The following is a 24,394-nucleotide window of genomic DNA, read 5'->3' as shown; positions in this document are numbered from 1 at the left end:
TACTTTTACTGGAAAAAATAAGATATAAAAAGCAAAACAACAACTTCTTTGCGTTTGGAAACGATGCCCACCCTCCGTTGAGCATCCCAAAGCACGAAGCGAAGGTTATTCAAGCCCACCTGCTATCGCCAAAGCTGGCACAGGCATCAGCGTGTCCCTCTCCGCCGCGCCCAGAGCAGCGTCGGGCACCTTAAAAGACTTTTTGTCCCCATCTGAACCCCCCCCAGGGTCCCCAGCACCCCCAGACCAACACCACCAGCTCACAGCAACGTCCCACAGCCTCCAAGCAAAACCTTTCCCTCCCCTGGTAGAAAACACCCTGAGGCACAGCCCAGGTATCACCCACGTACAGATTTTCTACTTCTCCAAGCGAAACCAGGAGACAGATCTTGGCTCCTGCTGGTTGTGATCTGCAATGTTTATTTGACCCCCAAAAAAAGGCATTTTCACGCAGAATCTTTTGGTTCATAAAAGAAGTTGTTTCCCAGCAGCCACCTGACAACCCTTCCCCCTAAACCGAGAAATAAAGTGACCCAGGAGTTAGCAAAATAAAATGAACCGTCCAACTCCGACAAAGAAAAGTGGTTCCTATCATTCCGTACAATATGGAAAAATTTGGCAAATAGAGCTGATCTGCAGTTCCCATCTCTCAAGCGCTACGGAGCTGGCTCCAGTCTCCAGCCCTCCGGTTGTCTGTCTGGGGGACAGACACACGTCCTTGTGCTGCACGACCCAGGGACTCTCCAGGAGGGTCCAAGCCAGGTGGGCGAGAGCTGCCGAGTCAGCATTTTTAACCGGGCGATATAAATATAAAACATTGATACAAACAGGTTCTTTGTACAGAAAATATCATCTCACAAGGCACTGGGGTGACGACCGTGTGGCCGCTCGCAGTGGGCTCCGACCAGGCTTCTCCAGCCGCCGCTGAGCATCGGAGTGGGAGGAAGGAGGAGAAGAAGGGACCGGAGAAGTCCCGGTGCTGCCATCCAAGAGGGATTTCACCCCACTGCTGCCCCCAAACGCCGCGGGAGTTGTTTTTCCCAGCTGGATGGTGCTTTTCCTTGGTGGGGGTAGCGTGACCCCGCGGGGGCTCCGGTCTCCTTGGGATGGCTCGGGGCTGGGTTTGGCCTGGAGGGAGGTGCATAGGTGGGCCGGGGGCTGGGGCTGCTCTGCCCGGCGCTCCGCTCCCTCTTCATGCCAGCAGCCCCAGCCGGGTCACCTTGGCCGAGAGGAAGGAGTGGATGATGAAGACGATGGTTTTGGGGCAAGAGTGAAGGTCCAATTGCTGCAAGAAAGGAAGGGAGGGATGTTTGCAACGGGGAGGGCTGTTCCTGGAGCAGCCAGCTTTCTGCTTGCAGCAGGGAGGGCAGGGACCACCCAGAGCCCCCCCAAACCCCACCACAGCCTCACTGGGGTCCGGGGAAGGGCTGTGCACTGCGGGGTCTGTTGGCAGCCAGGGGTGGGTGGATGAGCTACACGTCACCCCCACCTACCAGGCAGGGTGGGTGCTGTGCACCTGGTGGGTGCTGTGCGCAGAGTGGGTGCTCTGCTTCCCCTCTCCCCCCTGGGGCCAGTGGGAGCACGGGTGGGGGGCGGCGAGGGCAAAGCCAACTCACAATCTCTCCCTCTGGGCCACCAAAGTCCAGGTAGAGCATCTTGGTGCCGTCATCGGAGGACATCTGCAGCTTCTCGAAGGGCTGCTGGAGCAGGATGGTCTTGCTGAGCCCGGGCTCGGTGGTGGAGATGGTGAAGCCCTTGTCGATGTGGATGGAGAGGGTGCAATCCTGTCCCTTCCATGTGCAGGCTGGGGACGGGGACAGGGGTGAGACGGCAGCCGCCCGCCCCACCGCCCGGGCCCCCCCAGCTCCCCGCTGACCTGCCGAGACCTCCTGGACCAGCTCGGCCGCGCCGTGGGTGCCGTCCACCAGCAGGCGGGTCCACAGCGCCAGGTCGCGGGGGCTCTCCAGGCTGAAGAGGTGGGTCTGCACGCCCAGCCGGGTGCCGCTGCGCAGCGCGAACGACAGCTCCGCCTCGTACAGCGCCGAGCCCTTGGCCGGCCCCGAGTGCACCAGCCTGCGGCACCGCCGCGCCTCAGCTCCGCACCGCGCTCCGCACCGCACCGCACCGCACCGCGGCGGTGGCCGCGCGGCGGGGCCGGCAGGGGGCGCTGCAGCCCCGCGGACGCGCTCCCCCGCGCAGCCAGCACCTCCCGCGGCCGGAGCCCGCGAGGGGCCGCCCCGGCCTCGAACCCCCGGCCCGGGCACCCGCACCCTGCCACCGCCCGGGCACTGCCACCGCCCCGGGCTCTGCCACCGCCCCGCACACCCTGCCACGGCCCCGGGCACTGCCACCATCCCCAGTGCCCTGCCACCGCCCCGGGCTCTGCCACCGCCCCGGGGCTCTGCCACCATCCCCAGTGCCCTGCCACCGCCCCGGACACTGCCACCACCCCGGGGCTCCGCCACCGCCCCGGACACTGCCACCACCCCAGACACTGCCACCACCCCGCGGCTCTGCCACCACCACAGGATCTGCCACCACCACAGGCTCTGCCACCGCCCCGGTCACTGCCATTATCCCCACTGTTTGCCACTGTCCCCACTGTCTGCCACCATCCCCAGGGCTCTGCCACCACCCCGGACACTGCCACCATCCCCAGTGCCCTGCCACCATCCCCAGTGCCCTGCCACCACCCCGGACACTGCCACCATCCCCAGTGCCCTGCCACCATCCCTGGACACTGCCATTATCCCCACTGTCTGCCACCATCCCCCAGGGCTCTGCCACCACCCCGGACACTGCCACCATCCCCAGTGCCCTGCCACCATCCCCAGTGCCCTGCCACCACCCCTGGTCACTGCCATTACCCCCACTGTCTGCCACCATCCCCAGGGCTCTGCCACCATCCCAAGTGCCCTGCCACCATCCCCAGTGCCCTGCCACCACCCCGGACACTGCCACCATCCCCAGTGCCCTGCCACCATCCCTGGACACTGCCATTATCCCCACTGTCTGCCACCATCCCCCAGGGCTCTGCCACCACCCCGGACACTGCCACCATCCCCAGTGCCCTGCCACCATCCCCAGTGCCCTGCCACCACCCCTGGTCACTGCCATTACCCCCACTGTCTGCCACCATCCCCAGTGCCCTGCCACCATCCCAAGTGCCCTGCCACCATCCCTGGACACTGCCATTATCCCCACTGTCTGCCACCATCCCCCAGGGCTCTGCCACCAACCCCAGCACCCTGCCACCACCCCAGACACTGTCACCATCCCTCGGGCTCTGCCATTATCCCTAGTGCCCTGCCATCACGCCAGGGCCCTGCCACCACCCCTGGACTCTACCATCATCCCAAAAGCCTCTGCTGCCACCCAGGGACTCTGCCATTATTCCTGGGGCTCTGCCCTGACCCCCCATCCCCTGCTCTGACCCCTGGACACTGCCACCACCTCTGGACACTGCCACCAATGCTGGGGCTCTGCCCTGACCCCCAGCCCCTGCCACCACCCCGGGGCTCTGCCATCATCCCAAAAGCCCCTGCCACCATCCAGGGACTCTGCCATCATCCCTGGGGCTCTGCCCTGACCCCCAGCCCCTGCCCCGACCCCTGGACACTGCCACCACCCCCAGTCACTGCCATCACCCTGGAGCTCTGCCATCATCCCCGGGCCTCTGCCCAGACCCCCAGCCCCTGCCAGCAGCCCTGGACACTGCCACCACCCTGTCCCCCGCGCAGGGCAGGAGGGCGCTGGGCCGGTGGCCCCTACCTGGTGGCGATGAGGGGGTAGCTGTGCGCGGGCTTGCCCAGGGCGTCGCGGCTCTGCGGCAGGCTGCCGTACAGCAGCAGCTCCTTCTCGGTGAGGACGGCCAAGAGGTTCCTGGTGCCGGCGCTGGGGAGCTGCAAGGGGAGAGGGTCAGGGCCACCGGCAGCACGGTGGTGAGGGGCAGCAGGGGACATGGGGGTACCTGCTCGGTCAGCCAGCCCACGTGCTTGACATCCCGTCCGGCCGCCGTGCCGGCACCCGCCAGCTGGGCTCGCAGCTCCTCCTTCACCCGCGGCAGCAGCGCACCCGCGTTGGCCTGGATGGCGCTGAGCCACGACTGCGCCGTGGCCTCGTCCTTCGCCCGCAGGAAGAGGGCAACGCGCCCGTCTGCCGAGCACACCTCCAGGTACCTGCAGGGACACGGGCCCGCTGGGTCCCCACCGGCCCTCAGCACGCCGGGGCACTGCGGTGGCATCGCCACCCCCTGGCCCCATGCCCTGACCTGTGCTCCGGGTCGGCGGGGAGGCACTTGCGGGACACATAGCACATCTTCAGAGGCACGGTCCTGCCCTCCCGGAGCTCCCGAGGGGGTAGGAGGGGGGATGACCGCTTCTGCAGGGTGGTGGGAGAGGGGTCCCAGCTGACTGTCGCCCCCGCGGAGGAGTTCTTGAAGTAGGGGGAGATCTCCTTCATGTACTTCACTGGAAGAGAGGCAGCACCCGGCTGAGAGCTCGGCATGGGCCATGGTGGCCTCATCCTGCCCACCACTGCCCATCTGCCCCCCTGAAACCCCTTGCACCTTCCCTGCACCGGAGCTGGTACCTCCTTTGCTACCTCCCTGGAGCCATCACCCATGGGTGCTGCAGCAGGTCCTCTGCCCAGCATCCCTGTGGGAGCAGGGAGGGGGTGGCACTGGTGGGCGAGGTCATGACACCTAGGATCCTCCAGTGCCTCTGCCCCACCATCCCAGCCCAGGGAGCCTCCCGGGAGGGGTAAAAATGGCCTTTTCCCCCTTTTTTCTTTCCTTTAATCCAGATCAGTTCACAGATCCAAGTCTGATCGGGTCCCCGGGGCGGCACACGGAGGCAGGGGGAGGGGAATGGGCAGGAGTCCCAGGCCAAAATTACACAGTCCAAACTGTGCTGGTACAGCCAGTCCCACCGCCAACTGGGAACAACAGCTCTCAAATACCATGGCTTGGCCCCAGGAAAAGCCTCGAACTGCGTGCTCGCAGCTCACATAAGCCCTGCCCCATGAGTTATAAACCAGGGACAAGAAACCAGCTTTCAGTCCCCAGCGAGTCTGGGGGCTCTGGCTGGGACGGCAGCCGGCTCCCGAGGTTTAGGGGAAGGGGGAGATGAAAGTCGCCGCGAATTGATGGGGCCCCATAGCTACATCCTGAAAATGAGGTCGGCAGAACCAGCCAAAAAGCTTTGACTGAGCAGGGGAGGATGCCCCGCACGCCGCAGCCCAGTGGGACCAGTCGTGGTCCTGCTCTGGGGACAGCGTGGGACCAGCTGGTGGCTCCGAGGAAGGGCTCCCCTTTGGTGGCCCTTGGGGAAAGGACCACGGGACAGGCACGTGACTGCTGCTGCGTCCCCAGCCGTCACCACCGGTTTCGCTCCAGATCCAAGTCAGCGGTGTGGGTGGCAGGAGCCTGGCTTTGCAGCCAACTCTTGTAGGTGGCTGGTCGGTGAACCAGCTCCATCGCTGCAGCAAAGCCACGGCAGCCTGATTTTGTGCCAGAAAAAAAGCCCTTTTCCCACCAGGAGAGAGTCTGCACGCAGAGCCTCCCATCCCCATCCTTCACCTGCCCACCACCACCCATCTTCCCCTTCGTTCCTGTCCCAGCGAGCTCCCCAAAACCTCTGAAGCCTGAAATCCTGCAGCGGTGGGGCATGGCGGGGAGGCAGCGCCCCGCGGGGTGCCCCGCTCTGCCCAGTCCCAGCAGGACGCAGCTATAAATGGCTGCAACGCCGCTGCGGCACGTGGGTCGGGTTACCCCGCGGTGGCCCCGGGGCCAAGGAGGCGGCGTGGGGCCACCAGCCTCGTGCCCTGCACCTCCCGTTATAAATAGCTGCCGCATTCCCGCAGGCATTTGAGCCGGGCTGGATTTCACCCCGAGTCATTAATCTTGGCAGCGGGGACCGGCCATTATCCCGGTGCCTGGGAACTAATTGGAGTTCAGAAAGATATCATTCAGCCGCTGAAACCCGAGCAGCGTCCCCGCGCCAGCCCGTGGCTCCTCGGGCACGCAGACGACGTCACCAGCATTAGCTGTGCGATGCTGGGGTCACGTCCCGACGGAGCAGAGGAGGAGAGGAGCAGTGCCCGGCCCAGGAGAGGGCACAGAGAATCAGGCAACGGCCAGCGCGTGTGCCTCTCCGGCACATGGCTTCAAGCAGGATTTAAGGCTGGTGATGAACCACTGATGGCTTCCCGCAGCACGGGGGGATCCCGGGCCGGTGCAGGGAGCCAGGACGCGATGGGGGCTGTGGTGCTCCCCGGGGAGCTGCGCACCAGGGGCCGGGCCACCGTCCCCTGGGAGCTGCTCTCTCCTCCGATGACAGCAGCAGGCTGCATTTCAGAGACACACGGCGCGGCCGGGGGACACAGTGTGACAGTGCCATGCCCAGCCCGCTCTGCAGCGGCAGCCACTGCACCCCTGCCCGTCCCTGCAAAGCAAAAACGAAGCATTGGAGTTTTCCTGGCACGGGCTTTATAGTGTATAGACTTAGATTCTGCCAGTCCCTTCACTGCAGCAGAATAGCCTAGTATTGAATGGATTAATTAATTACACCCATCTCATTAAAGCAAACGACTCAGACCATATTATGCATCATCTCTGCTGCTGGAAACTGTAATTCTTGTACTGGTGTTTTGGTGGTTTTCTTAATTAACACCTTGCAGCGCTGGGGCTCCCAGGCTGGCTGCCCTCTTCTTGTTAGCCGGCACCCCTCCAAAAATCACTCGGCAGAAACGCTGCACCTCCAGCAGGCACACAGCCCCCTCAGTGGCTGCTGGGCAAATCCGCGCCGTCCCCAAAGCCACGCGGCCTCCGCAGGGGCTCTGCGGGCTCTCTGCTCCCCCGGGGAGACGGCCTGTCCCACTGAGCTTCTCCGGCACGGAGGAGAGGGGACAAAGAGGCCACTCAGGGGTTTGCACTGAATAACACTTTATTTTAGGTTTTGAGGGAACAGCGAAAGTCTCTGGGGAGGCCACGTGTGAGCAGCTGCTTGTGGCATCGCCGGAGCATCGCGTGCACCCCGAACCCTGCAGCGAGCTGCATCGGGGACGTGTTTAACCCAAAGCCCTGAGTCTGCACCGCTCTTCTGTCTCTCTTGCAGTTGGGTTTTTTCTCCTCAGCACTCCAGAAAGGGGCAAAACCATCAAAATCCCTTGGTTTTACTTCTTGGGTAACAGATCCGCGCTCTCCACAAGCCCATCCTCCCTTTCCAAGCCCAAACCAAGCATTGCTGCGCCCTCGATCCTGAGTCACCACGACCGGCCCCACGCATGTGCTCATGGCTCAGCACCGCCCGAAGCCAAGCTCCTCACCCCGGAGGGCTTTCCCGAGGAGCCACAAACATTCCTCCAGCCGGGAAAGCAGCCCCAGCCACGCGGACACCCAGCAGCAGGCTCCAGAGCACCCACCGGCTGCTCGGGCCACCAGCCGGGTGCTGGCACGCTCTGCTTCAGCCCGGAGAGCACAGCACGGATTCACGGCGGAGAGGTTTAAGCCTGCGCTGCCAGTCAGGGGTAGGATGGGTCCCACTGTTTCCCCCGCCAAGACCTTTCCAGAAGCATCCGTACAGTGCTGTGAGTCAAAAAGGTCCAACCGGACAGGTGGCCATCACATCATGAAGGCTTCCAGAGAGGTCCTGGAGATCCAGCGCTGGCCCTAAGGAGATGCTAAGCCCATCTCCAGCTGGTCCCTCTTTGCCTCAGGACTAACGATGCAAAATTAACATGTGAAATCGGGGGGGGTCAGCAAACACATCCCAAAGAGACACTCTGAAACGACCCGTAAAGTTCAAGCCGATGCTGTGACTTGCTTCCAAAACGCGCAACGCAGCGGCTGCCACAGCCGCCCTGTCCAGCATCCCACCCAGGGACCGTCCCCTGCCCCCGGCCCCGAGCACGAACAAGGCAGCAGCTGCTGGTCCCAGCTGCCTCAACTCAAACCCGTCTACCCCAGGGATGAAGATGCCATGGGATGCTGCACGGCAGGAGTGCCACCGCTGTCCCTCCTGCCCCAGGACCCTGTCCCAGCCCTCAGTGCCAAATGCCATGCCCCAGCTCTTTCCTAAATATTCACCTGTGCTGCACGGCCAGCGGTGACCCATGGGCTGAGTGATCCAAGGCAGATCATGGGACAACTCTCCATGTTTCCACGGGAGGAAAAACGTCCCCAGAAAACTCCCCAGGGAAAGCAAAGCTTGAGGGCAGCGAGGCGTGGGGGAGGCAGGAGGATGTGGACCCTCAGCGTCTCTCTGCATCATCCTGGGGCAGGTCCAAAGCCTCTGTTTCTGCTTCGGTTCGTTACCGCATTTAAACCCTGAGAGCACACGCAGCGCTGCCGAGGGCAAAGCCCAGCTGCTCAGACCCCGAGGACCGTCACGTCTGCCAGAAGACATTTCACTTCAGTGTCCCGCAGAGGGCTGGAGGCCACCTCGGGGCTTTCTCTCCTGAAGCCCTTCTGAGCCCCGAAGGGTGGCAGCGAGAGGGAACTGCACAAACCCTGCCTGCCACCACCCGCCTCCGCTCGAAACCCCCTTCCACCCTGCATCGTGTGTTATTTACCCCGGGGTCACCTACATTTTGTGAGTATTTCACGTTTCACACCATGCACATCTCCACCCTCTGCAACTTCCTGGGCTTCCCAGGGTTAGGGCAACCAGCCCGCCGGAGCCGGGCATCGCCAGCGCTACGCTCTGCCGGCACCCCTTAGCTTTTCTGAATTTCAGCTTCCAAGTTATTATTCGGCCGAGCGAGTCCTGGAGAGCTGCGACAGCCCCAGGAGCTCCCCTGCAGCCAACAGCCCCGGGCTGCCACGGAGACGAGCTGCCTGCGGCTGCCCCAGCTCCTCCTCCCCACTGCTCCCAGTTCTCTCCCCATGCCAATACAGCACAGGGGCCTCGCTGGGAAAACCGCTCCTGGCAGTGAAGCCCTTCCCAGGGCAGCTGGAAGGATGTTTATCAGTCCTTCCCCCACTGTGGAGGATCTCTGGATACCAAGCAATGAAAAGAAAAAAAAAACAGGGAAAAATAAGGTAAGGGAGAGCAACTCTCCCCAAAATAACAATGTAATATAAATACAGTCAAACTCCTGCAAATACTAAGAGAGTAGTTTGGCACATCCAAAAAAAAATCTTGGCAGGACACGCCGAGAGGTCTCTGCGTGTCCTCATGCCTGGCCAGCAACAACACCCAGGAGCCAGAAGCCAAGCGGAGCAGCGCGGGGTGAGATCTGGCACGTGGAGCCCCTGCTGGTATTTGGATTAAAACACGTCACCTCCCAGCTCTGCCGCCTTGGAGACTCTCACCCCAACTCACCGTCCCGACCCGCGGTCGCCGTAACCGTAAGGGAAGTCGCCCCGGCAGCGCACGGGGACCGCAATGCGCCTGCTTGGTGTTAAGGCCATCGTGTCCCTTTTCACCGAGCCCCGGAGCGAGCCCGGGATGGAGAAGGGAGCAGGGAAGCCCCCACTTTGCCCCCCTTCAGGCACTTTAAAGCCACCCTCTGTCCCCCAGCCCTGCCACCCCTCCCCAGGGCAGGGTGCTCGGCCGGCCGGCTCCTGGAGAGCCAGGGGATGGCAGGTATAAGGCAGGGGACACCCCGTCCCAAGGCAGGACCATCCCCTCCGCAGGGCAGCGACAGCCCGACAGGGACCACGCCGCGGTGCCAGCCCCGCCATGCTCCCCGGGCAGGGCTGTACCACGCTGGCAAACCCAAAACGGGGAGGAGATGGAGATGGAGATGTGTGTACCCGATGTCCGCAACTGGACTAGCAGCAGAGACCCCTGCCCCGCTCCGGCTGTCGCCGGCAACACCCCTGAGCAACACCGCGCTGCGGGAGCAGCCACAAACTAATCACAAAGCCTCCAGCGTGTCGTGGTGGGAGCCAGCCCAGCCCCGCTCCCCTCCCAAGGGCACCTGCTGGGAGTTTTAATTAATTAAGAAGCCCAGCGGGTCATACCTGAGCTCAGCGAGCTACAGTAAAGGCCCTGCCTGCAGCTGCCTCCTGGGAGGGCAACCTGGCAGCACCCAGCGCCCAGGGGGATGGAGGAGGAGGAGGAGGAGGAGGTCCAGGGAGAGAAGTTGTTCTCTACAGAAAGGGCAGCTCATCTCCACCTCCCGCAGGACCTCTCGCAGAAAGGAAACCCACGCCAAAGTAAAGGATGAAAAGAAAATAACAGAGAGAGGGTGGTCCGAGAACAGCGGCTACGGGGAGGAATTTCGCAGACTCCCAGAGAAAGAGGCTCTTGTATTTCAATTTGGTCAAAAGAAAAAAAAAAAAAAAAAACAACAACCCCACCAACAACTCTATCTGCTCCCAGCAGCTGTGCAGAGCAGCACATTCCTCCGGCTGAACCGTGGTCCTGCGGCTCCCAGGAGAGGAGGAACCCACAGCAGAAAGGGCTGAGCGAAGCTAAAAATGAAAATCTGGAGCTGAGACAATCTGGGGAAGGCGCAGGAAAGCAAGAGCCACGGCGGTCGCTGGCAGCAGAAGACACAGAGCTCTTCTTTGTCCAGGCAGAGCCCAGAACGCTGCTCCCAAATAAAACCTCCCTTTGGGATCTGCAGTGCTACAACCGCACCGGGAAGGGTCTCTGGTGCCGAGACCCTCCCAGTTAGCTGGGGTGGCCCAGGGGGGTCAGCGGGGAGGGGAGGGGAAGGGTCCCATCCTGGGGGACAGACCCTGGGTGCCCACCCCTGCCCAGCCAAGCTGGCAGAGGGTGGGCAAGCGCAAACAGACGTGATGTGAAGTGTAACGGGAGAAAAGCAGGGTCCCTCCTCCCACAGTCCCACCTACCAGCCCTCACCCACTTCCCAAGGGGGGTTCGGGGGGGGTCCTGCAGGGCTGGGAGACACCAGGGACCGACCGCCCAGTACCAAGAGGGAGCCCATTCCCAGGGGACTGGCTTCAGCCTCCCCTGGGACAGCGATCCCTGGGATGTTTGTAGCCTCAGCTGCCAGATCTGGGGGGGCCGCGGCTGGGGTTCAGCTGCCGGACACCCCCCGGGGAGGCAGCTCTGGCAGCTGCGCTCCCGTGCTGGCCCTGCCTGCACCCGGCAGCCTGCCCAAAATCCACCCCGGCAAACCAAGAGGTGCCCAGCAAGGAGCGGGGTGCGGGCGTACCCCCTCCCGGCTGGCGTAAGCCTGCAGAGCCGCACAGCCCCGCTCCAGCCGCGGATGTGGGTTTAAATGAAAATCACAGGAAAAGCAGAAAGTTTTCCACGGCCCCGGGAACTGCAGACCTCAGGGTGACACCGTACGACAGAAGAGTCACAAACCCCATAAACCCACCCCACGCCTCCCATCGCTGCCTGCCCGCGGTCCCGCAGCGGGGAGACGGAGCCGCTGGGCACCGAGCAGTGGCCCGTGTTTCTCCCTCTTTGGAGGGAGATCCCAGCAGTTACCTCCAACTCTCCGGATGAGCTGATAAACCAGACTGCACATGTTGTTTTCCATTTGAAAGAGTATGCAAATGCGTATGCAGATGATGTGCCACCCCCATGCTCCCAGCACATCACTGGGAAAAACGGGGATCAGCCCCCCTAGGAGCAGGAAGACCCTCGTCTCCCCTCGCACCCTCGTCTCCCCTCTCTCCTACCTTCCAAGACCACCTCCTTGCCCGTCTTCTTCAACGCCTGCACCGCCTCGTCGTGCGTCGCCTCGGACAGGTCGGTCCCGTTGACGGAGAGGATAGCGTCCCCCACGTACAGCGCCTCGGTCTGATCCGCTGCCAGCCCCTTAAATATCTTGGAGATCAAGATGGGCATTTTATTCTCTCGGCCACCTTGAAACAGAAGAGAAACGAAGCGGTTGTGGCTGTCGGAGCACACAGAGCAGTGGGTGGGGAGGGGGATGCTCGGGTACCCACCGGTCCCAGTGAGGCTGAGCCCTTCTCCCAGTGCTCAGCCACGCCGTGCCGGGACATCCCGCTGCCCCATTTCCTCGGATACCCATGGCACACTCGTAACAACCACAGTAGCCAAAATACCACGAGGCTTTACAGCCAGACGAAGATGATTGCTCCAAAACCACTCTGAACAATCGCAGATTTCCTCGCAGAGCAAACACGTACTCTGGCCGTCTCCCCATCAATTTTGGCAGGAAAGCATGTCTTTATTTGCATTATTAATCGTGTGTGCTGAGCAACCATCCCTGCTCTGAGGACTTCATGATCTAAATAGATAAGACAGCTGAATGTTTTCAGAGAGGCAAAAGAGCCAGGGAGAAGCGAACCAACCTTTGGCTCTTTGCTCCTCTCCGCACAGTAGCCCTATTTACCTGCTGCTCCCCATTCTCCAGCCTAAAAGGATGCTATTCAAACCTCCCGGCGGCTCGAGGAGATCAATTTGCACGTTAACTTTTGAACCCGCAGGGAGATCCGAGCAGTGTTGCTGCCTGCGTGCCAAGGAGACGCCGTGCAGCAGCTACTGCCAAGCCCCAGCCCCGGGCAGGAGCAGCCGGGGATCGGCAGCCCCCGACGTGCCCTATGCCCCAGGACGGCCTGTCCTGAGGAGCCTCCGTGAGATGATCTCTCATCCCGGAGGGAGATGTTGAGCCCAGCCTGTTGTCACCGCCTACCCCGGGGCTGCTCCCAGCCACTGCCACAGGCATTTCCTCGCTCAGACGCCTGCCAAGCCCCTCGGAGGGCTCTGGTTATCAGCTGTCAGAGGCCCCCGCGGGGGCTGCTCCGAGCTGCCGAGCCCGTCCTTACAGCAGCGGCTCCTCGCCCGGGCTGCCTGCACCCAGAGCCCCTGCCAGGGCCAGGGGCCTCCGCCAGCGCGGCTCCCCGCTTGTCCCGCCAGCCCGGGGAAGGCCAGCCCAGCAGCTATGGCGCCCGTCCCCTCGCCACGTCCCAAGGCAGGACACCTCACCCGCAGCCCGCTTTGCGGTGAAGCGTCCCCGGGTGAAACGCAGCTGGCACGCATTTTAACGGGGAAGCGTCAGCAGCCCGGGCGAGGAGGAGCGATGCCCTCCCCCAGCAGCGGCAGTGGCACCGGCAGGGCTGCCCCACCGCCCCCAACAGCTTCTAGCTCCCAGTTCGGATGGCAACTACTCGGTTTCCACCTACGTCACTGCAAAAATAAAGTTTTAACTGAAGCAAGTGACGTTCCTCCTTTCCTGGGAGAGCCACAGCACTAGCAATAACTTGGCAGTCAAGCAGTTATTACGAAGGGGGCTTTATGCTTCCCAAAAAGAAGGGCTGGCAGGCTCGGGCACCCTGCAGACACAGCCAGCGGCACCGTTTTGATCCAATCCCAGCACCCAGACATCCACATCGCAAAACCTCCCCACTTCCAGAGGGAGCCAGAGGCTGCGGCCACGTCCCCTCGGAGCTGGGAGGAGAAGCCACGTCAGGAGGCGAGAGCCACCCTGCCGCTGTCCCCGCGGCTGCGGAGCCCGCTGCCTGCCCTGCCCGCACATGGAGTTACGAACCCCCTCGCCCCCGCACAGTGACAGCCCTTTGCCTGCCTGTTTGCTCCCCGTCTCATCCTCCTTTCACGCAGTTTCCAACATCCTCAGAGCCGCGTGAAAAGCAAAGGCAGGCAGAAACGCCATCCCTGCCCCAAGAAGTTTCCAGCCTGAAGTTCAGGCGAGTCACCGAGGAGCAGGGCAGCTCGGGAGGGAAAACAGGGATTATAACAGGGAGGCTTCCCACTGCTCAGCTCTCCGGCAGCAGGCACCTCCGAGCCTGAGCGCGTTGGTTTAACACCCCAGCTCTCCGCACCTGGAGGTCTCCAAGGGCTTTACAATCCCTTCGCTTTGCCAACAGTTTAAGAGGGGCATTTCTCAGCACAGGGGCACAGAGAGGACAAGGACACGCCGGCAGAGCCCTCCCTTTGGCTGCAAAAGGGCAGCTTTTGTGTAACCGGGTACCCTGCGCGTCCCACCTGCCTCATGAGACAGCACCCTACCCCTGCGTGCAAAGGGGCAAGGGAAGCCCCCTCCAGCTCCCAAACCCTGGGGACCCCCACTCCGTCCGGGGCAGCGGCTGGCCGGTCACCACTGCACCCCAAAGCGCTGCTCTTTCCCTGGGCTGGGGATGCTTCGGGTCCCGTCACTGCCACGCGACCCCCTCCTCGTCCTGCACAAAGGTTGGGTCAGGGCAGTGCCCGGGGTGTGAAGACCCCGACCCCAGCCCCTGCCCCGCTGTCCCCCGCGGGGGTTTATTCCAAGTATGGGAGCGAGCTGCAGGGAAGGCGGTGGCGGCAGCAACAGGTCCCGGTGCCCGGTGCCTCCCCCCCCGCCCCGGGACCCCCCCCACCCCCGGCCCTCACCTTTGATGCTGATGCCGAGCCCCCCCACGTCCTGCTTGACGACGCGCACCGTGCGCCTGATGTTGGCCAGCGCCTCGGGCACGGCGGAGCCCGGCTCCCCGCCGTTCAGCTGCGCCGCCGGGGCCTCGCCGGGGCCGGCAGCGGGGCCGGGGCCGTCGGCCGGGCTCACCCCCAGCACGTCCTCGGCCAGGGTGAGGAGGACGCGGAGCCACTGCCCGCCGGGGCCGCGCAGCTCCAGCAGCCCCGTGCGCGGGGCGCGCCTGCCCGCCGCCATCTTCCGCGCCTGCCGCGCCGCCCCCGCCGCTCCCACCGCCCCGCTCCGCGCCGCTCCGCGCCCCGCGCACCGCCCCGCGCGCCGCCCCGCCGGGACGGAGCCAGCCGGGTGCTCCCCGCTCCGGCCCGGGATGGGGCACGGGGCGGGACCCGGTGCTCCCCGGTGCTCCCCGCTTCGGCACGGGATGGGGTACTGGGCGGGACCCGGGTCCCCGGTGCTCCCCGGTGCTCCCCGCTTCGGCACGGGATGGGGCACGGGGCAGGACCTGGGTCCCCGGTGCTCCCCGCTTCGGCACGGGATGGGGTACTGGGCGGGACCCGGGTCCCCGGTGCTCCCCGGTGCTCCCTGGTGCTCCCCGCTTCGGCACGGGATGGGGTACTGGGCGGGACCCGGGTCCCCGGTGCTCCCCGGTGCTCCCCGCTTCGGCACGGGATGGGGCACGGGGCAGGACCTGGGTCCCCGGTGCTCCCCGCTTCGGCACGGGATGGGGTACTGGGCGGGACCCGGGTCCCCGGTGCTCCCCGGTGCTCCCTGGTGCTCCCCGCTTCGGCACGGGATGGGGTACTGGGCGGGACCCGGGTCCCCGGTGCTCCCCGGTGCTCCCCGCTTCGGCACGGGATGGGGCACGGGGCAGGACCTGGGTCCCCGGTGCTCCCCGCTTCGGCACGGGATGGGGTACTGAGCGGGATCCGGGTCCCCGGTGCTCCCCGGTGCTCCCTGGTGCTCCCCACTTCGGCACGGGATGAGGTACTGGGCGGGACCCGGGTCCCCGGTGCTCCCTGGTGCTCCCCGCTTCAGCACAGGATGGGGTACTGGGCGGGACCCGGATCCCGGGTGCTCCCTGCTTTGCCCCGTCATGGGATATGGGGCCGAACCGGGTCCCTGGTGCTCCCCAGTGCTCCCTGCTTTGGCACGGGATGGGGTACAGGCTGGGACCCGGGTCCCCAGTGCTCCCTGCTTTGCCCCATCATGGGATATGGGGCCGAACCGGGTCCCTGGTGCTCCCCAGTGCTCCCTGCTTCTCCCTGTCATGGAGTATGGGGCTGAACCAGGTCCCTGGGGCTCCCCAGTGCTCTCTGCTTTGGCCAGGGATGGGGTACAGGGTAGGACCCGGGTCCCCAGTGCTCCCCGCTGTGGCCCGGGATGGGGCACAGGGAAGGACCCAGGCCCCCGGGGCTCCGTTGCTTGTCCCAGGTCTGGCCCTGGACGTGCTGGGGGTCCCCGTGCTGGGCTGTGTCACGGGAGGCGCAGCAGGAGCCGGGCAGGGGGCAACTGGCTCAGCCCCTGGTCCCCCCCCCGGCAGTCACAGCCCCCCTCGCCTGCAGCCCACTCCCACGGTGGGATGCCCACTGGTAGCAGGGTCTGGCGGCCCAGCAAGAGCGCTGGGCTGAAGGCCTGGGGCATAAATCTGCAGGGCTGGGCAGGATGCTCGGGGAGCCCAGGGAGCACCCGCTCCCGCACCCCTGCCCAGGGGGGCCACCCAGCCAGACCCTGCGGGGCACCTCGGGGCGGGTGCTGTGTTACAGGGGTTTCTATGCCATGCACCACGTTCCCAAAACACTTTTGGCTCCTTCCTAGGGGCCGGCAGCAGCAGAGGGGCAGGCGGTGGCTCTGGAGGCCCCACCGGGCAGCGCAGGGCAGGGCAGGGGCTGCCTGCATCCAGCCCTGGACCAAGGAGTTTCTCGGTGGCCAGTTGCTTTGCGGTGACCCCAGGACAGGCACCTCCTAACAGCCCCAGCGGGTGTTAAACAGCAGCGAGGCAGAGGGAGATGGTGTCCACAGACACTCGGAAGAGCCTGTGTTGCTTTTCCCTTGCTTGTCCAGCTTCTTGAAAACAGGAACGATATTTTGTTTTCTTTGGCAGACCGGCATTTTTTTCTGCAGCCGAGAGGCAGCAATTAGGAGTAGAAAATACCTCTAGGAGTGAAGATACCTCTTGGCGCATCCCCTGTGCCCCTTGCACTCATAGAGCTTTGGGCGGCTCCAGAGGCCTCTGGGATGGGGCTGCCGAGGTCCCTGAGCCTCTGCAAAACACAAGGATTTATAAGAATTCAGTAACATTTACCATGGGCTGGGAAGGGGTCACAGCGAGAGGCTCTGGCTGCCTGGGGCAGGGGGGTCACAGCTCAGCACAGCCCTTCCCCGGCCGGGGGCCGCAGCCAGCCCTGAGCATCAGCCACGCGCAGAGGGGAAAAATGTTCCCCGGGCTCCCTCCCACGCAGCAGCAGCTGTGGAATTTCTTGAGATTGCAGCAGAGGAAACCCTGAAGGTTTTTTCTGTACAAAACAGACAGTTCAAATATTCCTGATTTTCTTTTTGCTAAAAAGTCCAGGGTTTGACTTAAACTTTAAGTGCTTAAAGCCAAAAAACCAGCACTTTGCGGGACGGTGCTGCTTGCTGTAGCGAGCACTTCTACACCGTCCCGTTGCCCAGCCAAAGGTATTTCCCCATGATCCCGTCCCCTCCACACCCCACGGGGCCGTCCGGGCCCCACTCCCGCTGCCCGTGCCGCTCAGTTCGTGTACAGCAGAGGGGAATTTTGGCCTTTCACTCTCGAGTGGAGACAGGGCTCATTCTCCCTGTGCCGCCCGCTCTGGGAGCACTCACTTTATTTGCCAGCCAGGCAGCTGCAATCAGCAGTTTGTCCGGGTTTTTTTCCTTCCCAGCGTGGCTTTTCATATTTCCAGCCTTTAAGGCCACGTTCCCATCTGAAGCAGCAGCGGGAACTCGAAATAGTGCTTTTAGTGCAGCAGAAAGGCACCGTTTGGGTTGTTTTCTTTCATTTCTCTGCTCTGTGCCCTGCAGCACGGATGCTGAGAAGCACGGCCGGGATGCAAGGAAGCCATCCGGCTGGTGCCAATGCCAGGCAGAGGAGGAGCCCTGCCTTTCCCCGTCCCACTGCTGGGATGGAGAAAACACCGCGGTCCCCGGAGCCAGGGCACGGCACGGCGAGTTCACCTCCCTCCGAGAAACAGCCCCGGCGCCGCTCCCTTTCCAGCAGCGGATTTGCCTAAATAAAAGCATCACTTATTTCCCCCAAGTCACCCGAGTCCCTGCCCCGGGGCCGAGGGAGCTCTGAGTTTGCAGAGACGTCTGCCGCACCCCAGCCCCACCAAGAGATCTCCCTCCAGCCCCCGTGCAGATGGGCTTCGTTAGAAGACAGGGTTCGTTAGTACAAAGGGACTGAGCCTGGGGAAAGCGGATGTGGGACATGAGAATCACCCTCCTGGAGCTACAGATACAACAGACCTGTTGGCCCAGCCGTGCTCGGGGACTCCTAAAGCCGTTGGGGTCACGGTAGAAAACTGATCCCACGGCCACCGCTGCTGCACGGGCTGCGGGACCGCCTGCTCTCCCCCTCTTCCGCAATTAATATTCCTTTGGCAATTGCATCAATTACTTATGTGGGATGGAGACTCAAGGCAAGTATTGCAGGTGTTGGTTTCTTCTAACGCAAATTGGGAGCCCAAAGTGCCCTCAAGACCCTGGTCCCAAACGGGGAGGCCCAGTTGAGCAGGGGGTATGTCAGGAGGGGAGCAATAGGGCTCCCAGCATTGGGGGTCTTGGCTCCAGGCTTTAATCCAAGACAAAACCCATTTGCTGGCTCCTCCACGCAGCTGGGTCAGGCGAGAGCCGTGGCCCAGGGAGGTTGGGCACTCCATGGGGGTCCTGGTGCCCCCCAGGCAGAGGTGCTGCTGCTTTTGGGACTTTCCCACAGGCTTTGCTGCCCTGTTCAGGCTCTCAAGCCTGCTTCTGCTCAGGCTCCTTCAATTCCTAGGAATTCCTTCATGTCCCAGGGCCGGGAGCCCAGCGCATGGGGTGGTCCCAGCTCAATTTGACCCTCTGCAAGTTATTGTGAGCGTAATTCCTGTGCCGTGGTGCTGCAGGACGGACTGCGGGGGGGGAGCAGGGGGGGGATGAAGGCTCTGGCCGGGGCTGGCACGCGGGAGTGAGTCGCAGCTTCCAGGCATGCCAGCGGCGTTCGTCAGGGCTCCTGCTGAAGGGAAGCAGGCGGGGGGGGAGTTGCTTGAAAAATTGCTATTCACAGAAATAGAAACTTCCCGCAGAAACACGCGTGCGTCGGTGACAACAGCCCAGCTGGGAATTTCTCCCTGGCAGCAGGAGCGGTGGGAGGGGAAGGGGCTGGGGAGCACGGGAGGCTGCAGTGCGGGGCCGGGGGTGCTGCCAGGGCCCCGACCCCAGCCCCGGGGGGAAATCGCTGCTTTTTAGCTGGAAAGAGCACCTCTGGTCTCCAGCCATCCTCCAAACGGTCCCCAGGAGGAGGACCTGGTGGTGCGGGCGGCGATGGGCTCCGTGCCCCCCACGCCGAGCCCTTCCCTCCAGCGGCGCTTTCTCAGCGACCTGTTGGGATGGGGCTTCCCCAGCTGATCCATCGCAGGGTTGAGCCCGTCCTGGCATTTTCTCTGCATAACCTCTCCGGTCCCTCGAACTTCATCGTTAAGCAGCTATTATTAGACTCATTTCTTGGCATAGCCAGGAGCTGTGTCAGAGCCCACCAGTCTATTTATAAAGTGCTGTGAGATGTTTTGTTACTTGTGTTAATTAAATTAATCCCTTCTGAAACAAAATAAAAGACCTTAAGAGTTCACGTTCTGTTCCTGGGACAACATTCCCGAACCGCAGGGATCCAGGTAGCATCTCAGGCTGCTGGCAGTGCTCGGGATGCTCCTTAGCCCTCAGCACCAGGGAAGTGCTGCTCTGCTCAGCGTCCCCCGGGAATTCATGGGGGGCATGGCACTGACCCTGCCCTGCAGGACTGAACCCCATGAAAACCCTGGAAGGGTTGGGAAGGGAAATAAAATAGCTTTTATAATATAGATAGATTTTAATATAGATATTAATAGATTTAAATATGCAATATTTAACAGATGGATTCATCCTTTGTTTTGCAGGAAATGCTGCAAAATGGCATTGTCTGACTTCAAAAGCACTGGAATCTCTGACTCCTTTAACTTGAGAGCACTTTCTGTTTGCTTTGGGACATAATTAGTCCCTACAAAGTTGCTTCCATCTCAGCCCAGGCTCTTCTCTTACCGGATCCCTGTAAGATAGCCACAACCAGCTGGGTTCTCATGGTGTGAAAATACTCTTGCTACCGCATGGCAGATCTTATGTTACCAGGACAGGATCATTTCCATCAAAGAACAAGAGACTGGATGGGAAAAAGCAGCACCCGGGAGCTAAAATAGCTTTGGGAAAGGCGAAAGTTGTCGCACATTAAAGCCCAATATTCACTGCCTGCTGCAGCTTCTGGCTCTCAGATGTTCTAAGACCAAGCAGCATCAGTGGCAGGGACTTCAATCAGCCCCTAGGGTAATTTAACGGACATAAATTAATCATAAAAGTCACCACATGAGCTGCAGATTGTAAAATCTGCCGTCACGTTTGCAGTTTCGATTGGGCTGATTCGCCCCACTGACCTCTTCCGTAGGGAACGGGGCAAACACCCCATGTTTTGGTTAATTTGCAGCTTGCAAATGAAAATCCTGTTTCCTCCCTGCCAGGCACTGGGGAAGAGGCATCCCTTGGACTGCAGAGTTGGTGGGATACACCGCTGGAGATACCACCCACGATTCTGTATGTCCCCTGGCACCGTGGCTGCAGTATCTGCAGCACCAGAAACTGGTGGGGAAACTGAGGCACGTAGTGAGGACGGGTAGGTCCTAGCTCAAACCAGGCCTGCAAGGAGCACTGGGCACATCGCTGTCGTGTTTCCCGGCTGCATGGGAGATGCGCAGGGGCTCAGAGATGTTGTCTGCTGGCCAACGATGGTGACGTGGCCTCTCCCGTGGGCATGGGCAGCGTCTTCCCTCCGGGCAGCACGTGCCCAGGCAATGCTGCCTGCTGGGGCATTTGACCTCCAGGTGCTTTATTTAGCGATATCAAACCCTTCCCGGCTCCCCAGCTGCTCCAGCCCAGCTTTAGTTGCATCCCACGCGCTTGCCAGGGGGGTTGCTAAAATCCTGGGGTGGGGATGGACAGACGGACAAACAAACTTGCAAGCAAAATCCTCCTCCCTGGCAAACGCAGTCCCGTGCACGGAGAGGGCTTCTGGATGCGGCCCTGCAAACAGGGACCCCCGCGCATCCCTCCTGGTGCCTCTGTTCCCCTGCAAATGCCGATGAGCCCCAGCAAAACCATGGGCTGAAAGCCCCGTCCCCTCCTGGCTCCTCCATCGCACTGGGATGCCCGTGGGAAATGCCGGGTCCTGGCAGCATCCCGCCACTCGCAGCTCCCCTGGGCTTTTTTTAACTCACCAAATAGAGCTTCAACAAATGTCACTTCTTCCCGCTGCTGCTGTTTTTCTCTGATGGCCTGTCAACACGACAACGCCGAGGTTGTCTGGAGCAGGAGACCTTGGTGGGTGTTATTTCGTTCCCTGGCTCAGGGGATGCTGCAGGAGGAGCCTCCTGTCCCAAGCACAGCGCGGAGGGGCAGGAGGGATGGGAAGAGCCTTGTGTCCCGGGAAAAGGCTGTTTATGAGCCCAGAGGGATGTTCCTCCAGGTCTGGCTGGAAAAGCCACCTTCAGCATCAGGTTTTTGAGTTCAGTGCATCCTTCTACCGGGGGTTCACCTTCCCTGCAAGGGCCACGTCCCTGCAGGGCACTGCCGGCCTTGGGACCGTTCCTCCTTCCCACGGGTGGGGCGAGGAACAGCTCTGGGCTGAGTTTCGGTATCGCTTCGTGAAAAAAGGCAACTGCAGGTTTTCAAGCTGACAGCAGATGCCAGCAAAGAGCCGCTCTGCAACCAGCCGGGGCCTGCCGTGGGCAGGGGGGTGGTCGGAGCCCCCACCCTGGGCGCTGGGGCACCTTCTGCCCAAACCCACCCATCTGGCTGGGTGCTGCCTGCTGGAGGGCAAACCCCTCCTGGGACCCGGAGGAGCACAGGCGGTGCTTTGCAGCCAGCTGAGAACCCCCACGCTCATCTCTCAAACTGTAGCATTTGCCCTGACCCCGCTCCCATCCCGGGGCTGCTGCAAAACTGGTGGCACCAACAAGAGAAATGGGGGACGTTTCTCCCTCCAGTTCATCTCACCAGGCACGGCTTTGTGCCTCAGAGCCGCAGGCCAGCACCCACGGGGGACAGGGCACACGCCTCCCCTGGGCCGGCCACTGCCGGCTCAGCCTGTGGGTTACCATAGACTCACAGAGTGGTTTGGGTTGGAGGCACCTTCAAGGACCATCCTGTCCAACCCCCTGCCATGGGCAGGGACATCTTCCACTAGATCAAGTTGCTCAAAGCCCCGTCCAACCTGACCTTGATGCCCCAATGATGGGGCATCCACAACTTTCTCTGGGCAACCTGGTCCATGTCTCATCACCGGCATCATAAAAAAATTCCTTCCTTATCCTGGCTAAGGGGGCACTGGAGAGGGATTCTCTCTGCTTCTCACTGGCCGGTTAGTCTGGGCTCTGGGCTAGCCCCAGCCCGGGTTTTTGTGGGGTGGTGTCCAGCAGGGTCCCCCTGCATGCCCTGGCTTTCTGCTCAGCACCGTGGCCCCAAAACCCACCCTCCCCTTCCTCACCAAATTCCTTTCATAAGGACCCGGGAGGCACCTCGCGCTCCCTCTCCGCTTGGCAGACGTCCGTGACACTCCTGCTCCGCAACAAGAGCTATTTTTACCCCCTAGCTGCACGCACGCTCCCCCGGCTCAGCCTCCTGCCCTCCCCGTGCCCAGTACCATGCCCGGTTCCCGGCTGGGACCCTGCTGCAGCTGGGAGCAGGCTCTGCTGCATCCCCCAAGCACCCTACAGCTGGTGGGGGGGTGCAGGAGGAGCCCCTTCCCTTCGTTTGCAGGCATCATTTCTGCGGGCTCCATCCACTGCCCCATGCAAAGCTCTTTTTTCAGCCTGACAAGTAGCTGGAGCTTGTAATATAGGAGGACGTATACATATATGTGGCCCCTGCTATTTCCCCCTTCCCAATGGTCTTTTCAGGTCTGCGGCCCAGGTCCTTCAAGCGAGCTCAGGGCTCCCCGGGGGCTTAGTGCTGGGAGCTTTGCCAGGTCTTTTTGATGGTCAGGGAAGGGTGTTGGACCTGGAAAAGCCCCAGCTCCTCGGGTTCAGGGCCAGGCAGGGTCTGTGAGCACTCCCCATCCTTCCCCGGGGACCCAGGGATGGCAGCAGTGGACCCCGCACGCTGGACCCCGCACGCCTCGAGGGGACCCGCCACAGCCCCAAGCCCCTGGGCTGCTGCCGGCAGCGGGACGTATGCTGCCCACCTCAGTGCCGCTTTTAAGGGCTCCCTAAACCAAGCATCAGAGCAGCGGCTTGAACCCACACGGCTAGGGGAAGGCTGAGCAGGGGGGTCCATCTGCATCCCAGGGTGGATGCTCCAGGCACGAGCCCTGAGGGGCTGGAGGGGCTGCAGCAACGGGATGGGGGGCATCACCCCTGCTGCAGGCTCCCCATCCAGCCCATGGCATCTCCAAGGAGCCCCCCAGCACGAGAGAGGACCCAGGGACGGCAGCAGTGGGCCACCGGGGAAGGACACCCTGAACATCACCCACTGCCCCGGGCTGGCCCCCGCTCACCTCTGATACAGCCCTTTGCTCCTTTCCAAAGAGAGGTTTTAATTTCCCCTCTTGGCTGACGAAATCCTATCCCAAGCAATTCCCCAGCCATTCCTCCGAATCACAGTAATTACCTCATTACTTTGATATTAATAGAATTCATATGGCCTGGAGAAGATAATTGAAATTAGCCCCGCGCCGCCGGCAAGGGGGAGCAGAGCGGGCAGGGGAGGCCTGAGCCGGATGAGGGGTGCAGGGCTGTGCCCCGGCCGGATCCTGGCATCCACAGTGGGTCCGGGGGCCAGCGATGCCCAGGGGGCTGCAGCCCGGCCGGTCCCGGCCCCAGGGATGAATTATCGCCTGGTACCTGATGGTACGGGCAGTGAGCAGGCAGGATGGATGCCTGTGCTGTTGGGCTCCTGCGAGTCAGCCTGGGAGGATGCTCGGCCGGACCCTGCCCTGCTCTCGAGCCGCTCACCCTCTCGTTGTCCCCTGCCTCGTCCCCTGCTCCGGGCCAGGGCATCCCACAACCCCCATCAGCATCTCCCGCCGTGGGACGGTTCCCATTCTTTTTGGGGAAAAAAAAAGAAAGAAAAAGATTCATTATCTGGAAGAGCAACAAAGGCAGCATGGCGCTGAATAGCTCTCACGGGCGATGCCGTGCCCCCGCAGCCGGCCGCTGCCCGGCGGGGCCGTGACGGAGCCGTCCCACCGACCCTCCGGCCCCGGGCGCGGGCGGCTCCCGCCCCACCTGCTCCCCGTCAGATGGGAGGTGACCCCCGACAAAGGCCGGGGCCGCGTCTGCCACCCTTGGGCTTTGCCCCGACACGTGTCTCCTTAACCTCTTCCTTGGGACCAGCTGCTGCCACGGGACCCTCCTTTGTGGCCCCGGCGCACGGCAGACGAATCTCCCCATCTGGCCGGCGAGGCCTCGTCTGTTGGAGACCCCCTGCCCCGGCTTATAACGGCATTAACCCCCCCCGCTGCGCCCTGCCCTGCTCCCACCCCCCCATCAACTGTCACCAAGCACCCCGGGTCCCCGCGGGGCCGTCGGGCTGGGGACAGCCTGCATCCCGGGCTTATCGCCCCGCTCACCCACCGCCCAGCCGGCACCTCGCAGGGACGGGCAGCCCTGCCTGCACCTCTATCGCTGCCTGCCTGCGGGCTGGAAACCTCCTCTCTCCTCCCCTCCTAACACCATGGCATAAATACTGCATGTACACGCTGTATACAAATGTTGCATATAAACGTTGCATGTAAATATTGCGTGTAAATGCTGTGTGTAAATGCTGCCTGTAAATGTTG

At 62.3% G+C, this 24,394-nt stretch overlaps 1 protein-coding gene across 1 annotated transcript; it reads right to left on the bottom strand.

Moving 5' to 3' along the window:
- Nucleotides 1–389: 389 nt before the first annotated feature.
- On the bottom strand, nt 390–14,556 carry SNTA1 (syntrophin alpha 1). Its single transcript, XM_075166302.1, has 8 exons — nt 14,283–14,556; nt 11,606–11,791; nt 4,271–4,469; nt 3,971–4,178; nt 3,772–3,902; nt 1,877–2,073; nt 1,617–1,804; nt 390–1,285 (listed from the first exon to the last, which is right to left on the bottom strand). Exons 1-8 carry the CDS (start codon nt 14,554–14,556, stop codon nt 1,193–1,195), a joined length of 1,476 nt encoding a protein of 491 aa, XP_075022403.1. The 3' UTR covers nt 390–1,192.
- Between the last annotated feature and the right edge of the window lie 9,838 nt (nt 14,557–24,394).

Source organism: Calonectris borealis, chromosome 17 (assembly GCF_964195595.1).
Source record: "Calonectris borealis chromosome 17, bCalBor7.hap1.2, whole genome shotgun sequence".
Taxonomy (NCBI): Eukaryota; Metazoa; Chordata; class Aves; order Procellariiformes; family Procellariidae; genus Calonectris; species Calonectris borealis.
Note: the sequence above shows the minus strand (reverse complement) of the source record. Positions and strands in the feature narration are given on the sequence as shown.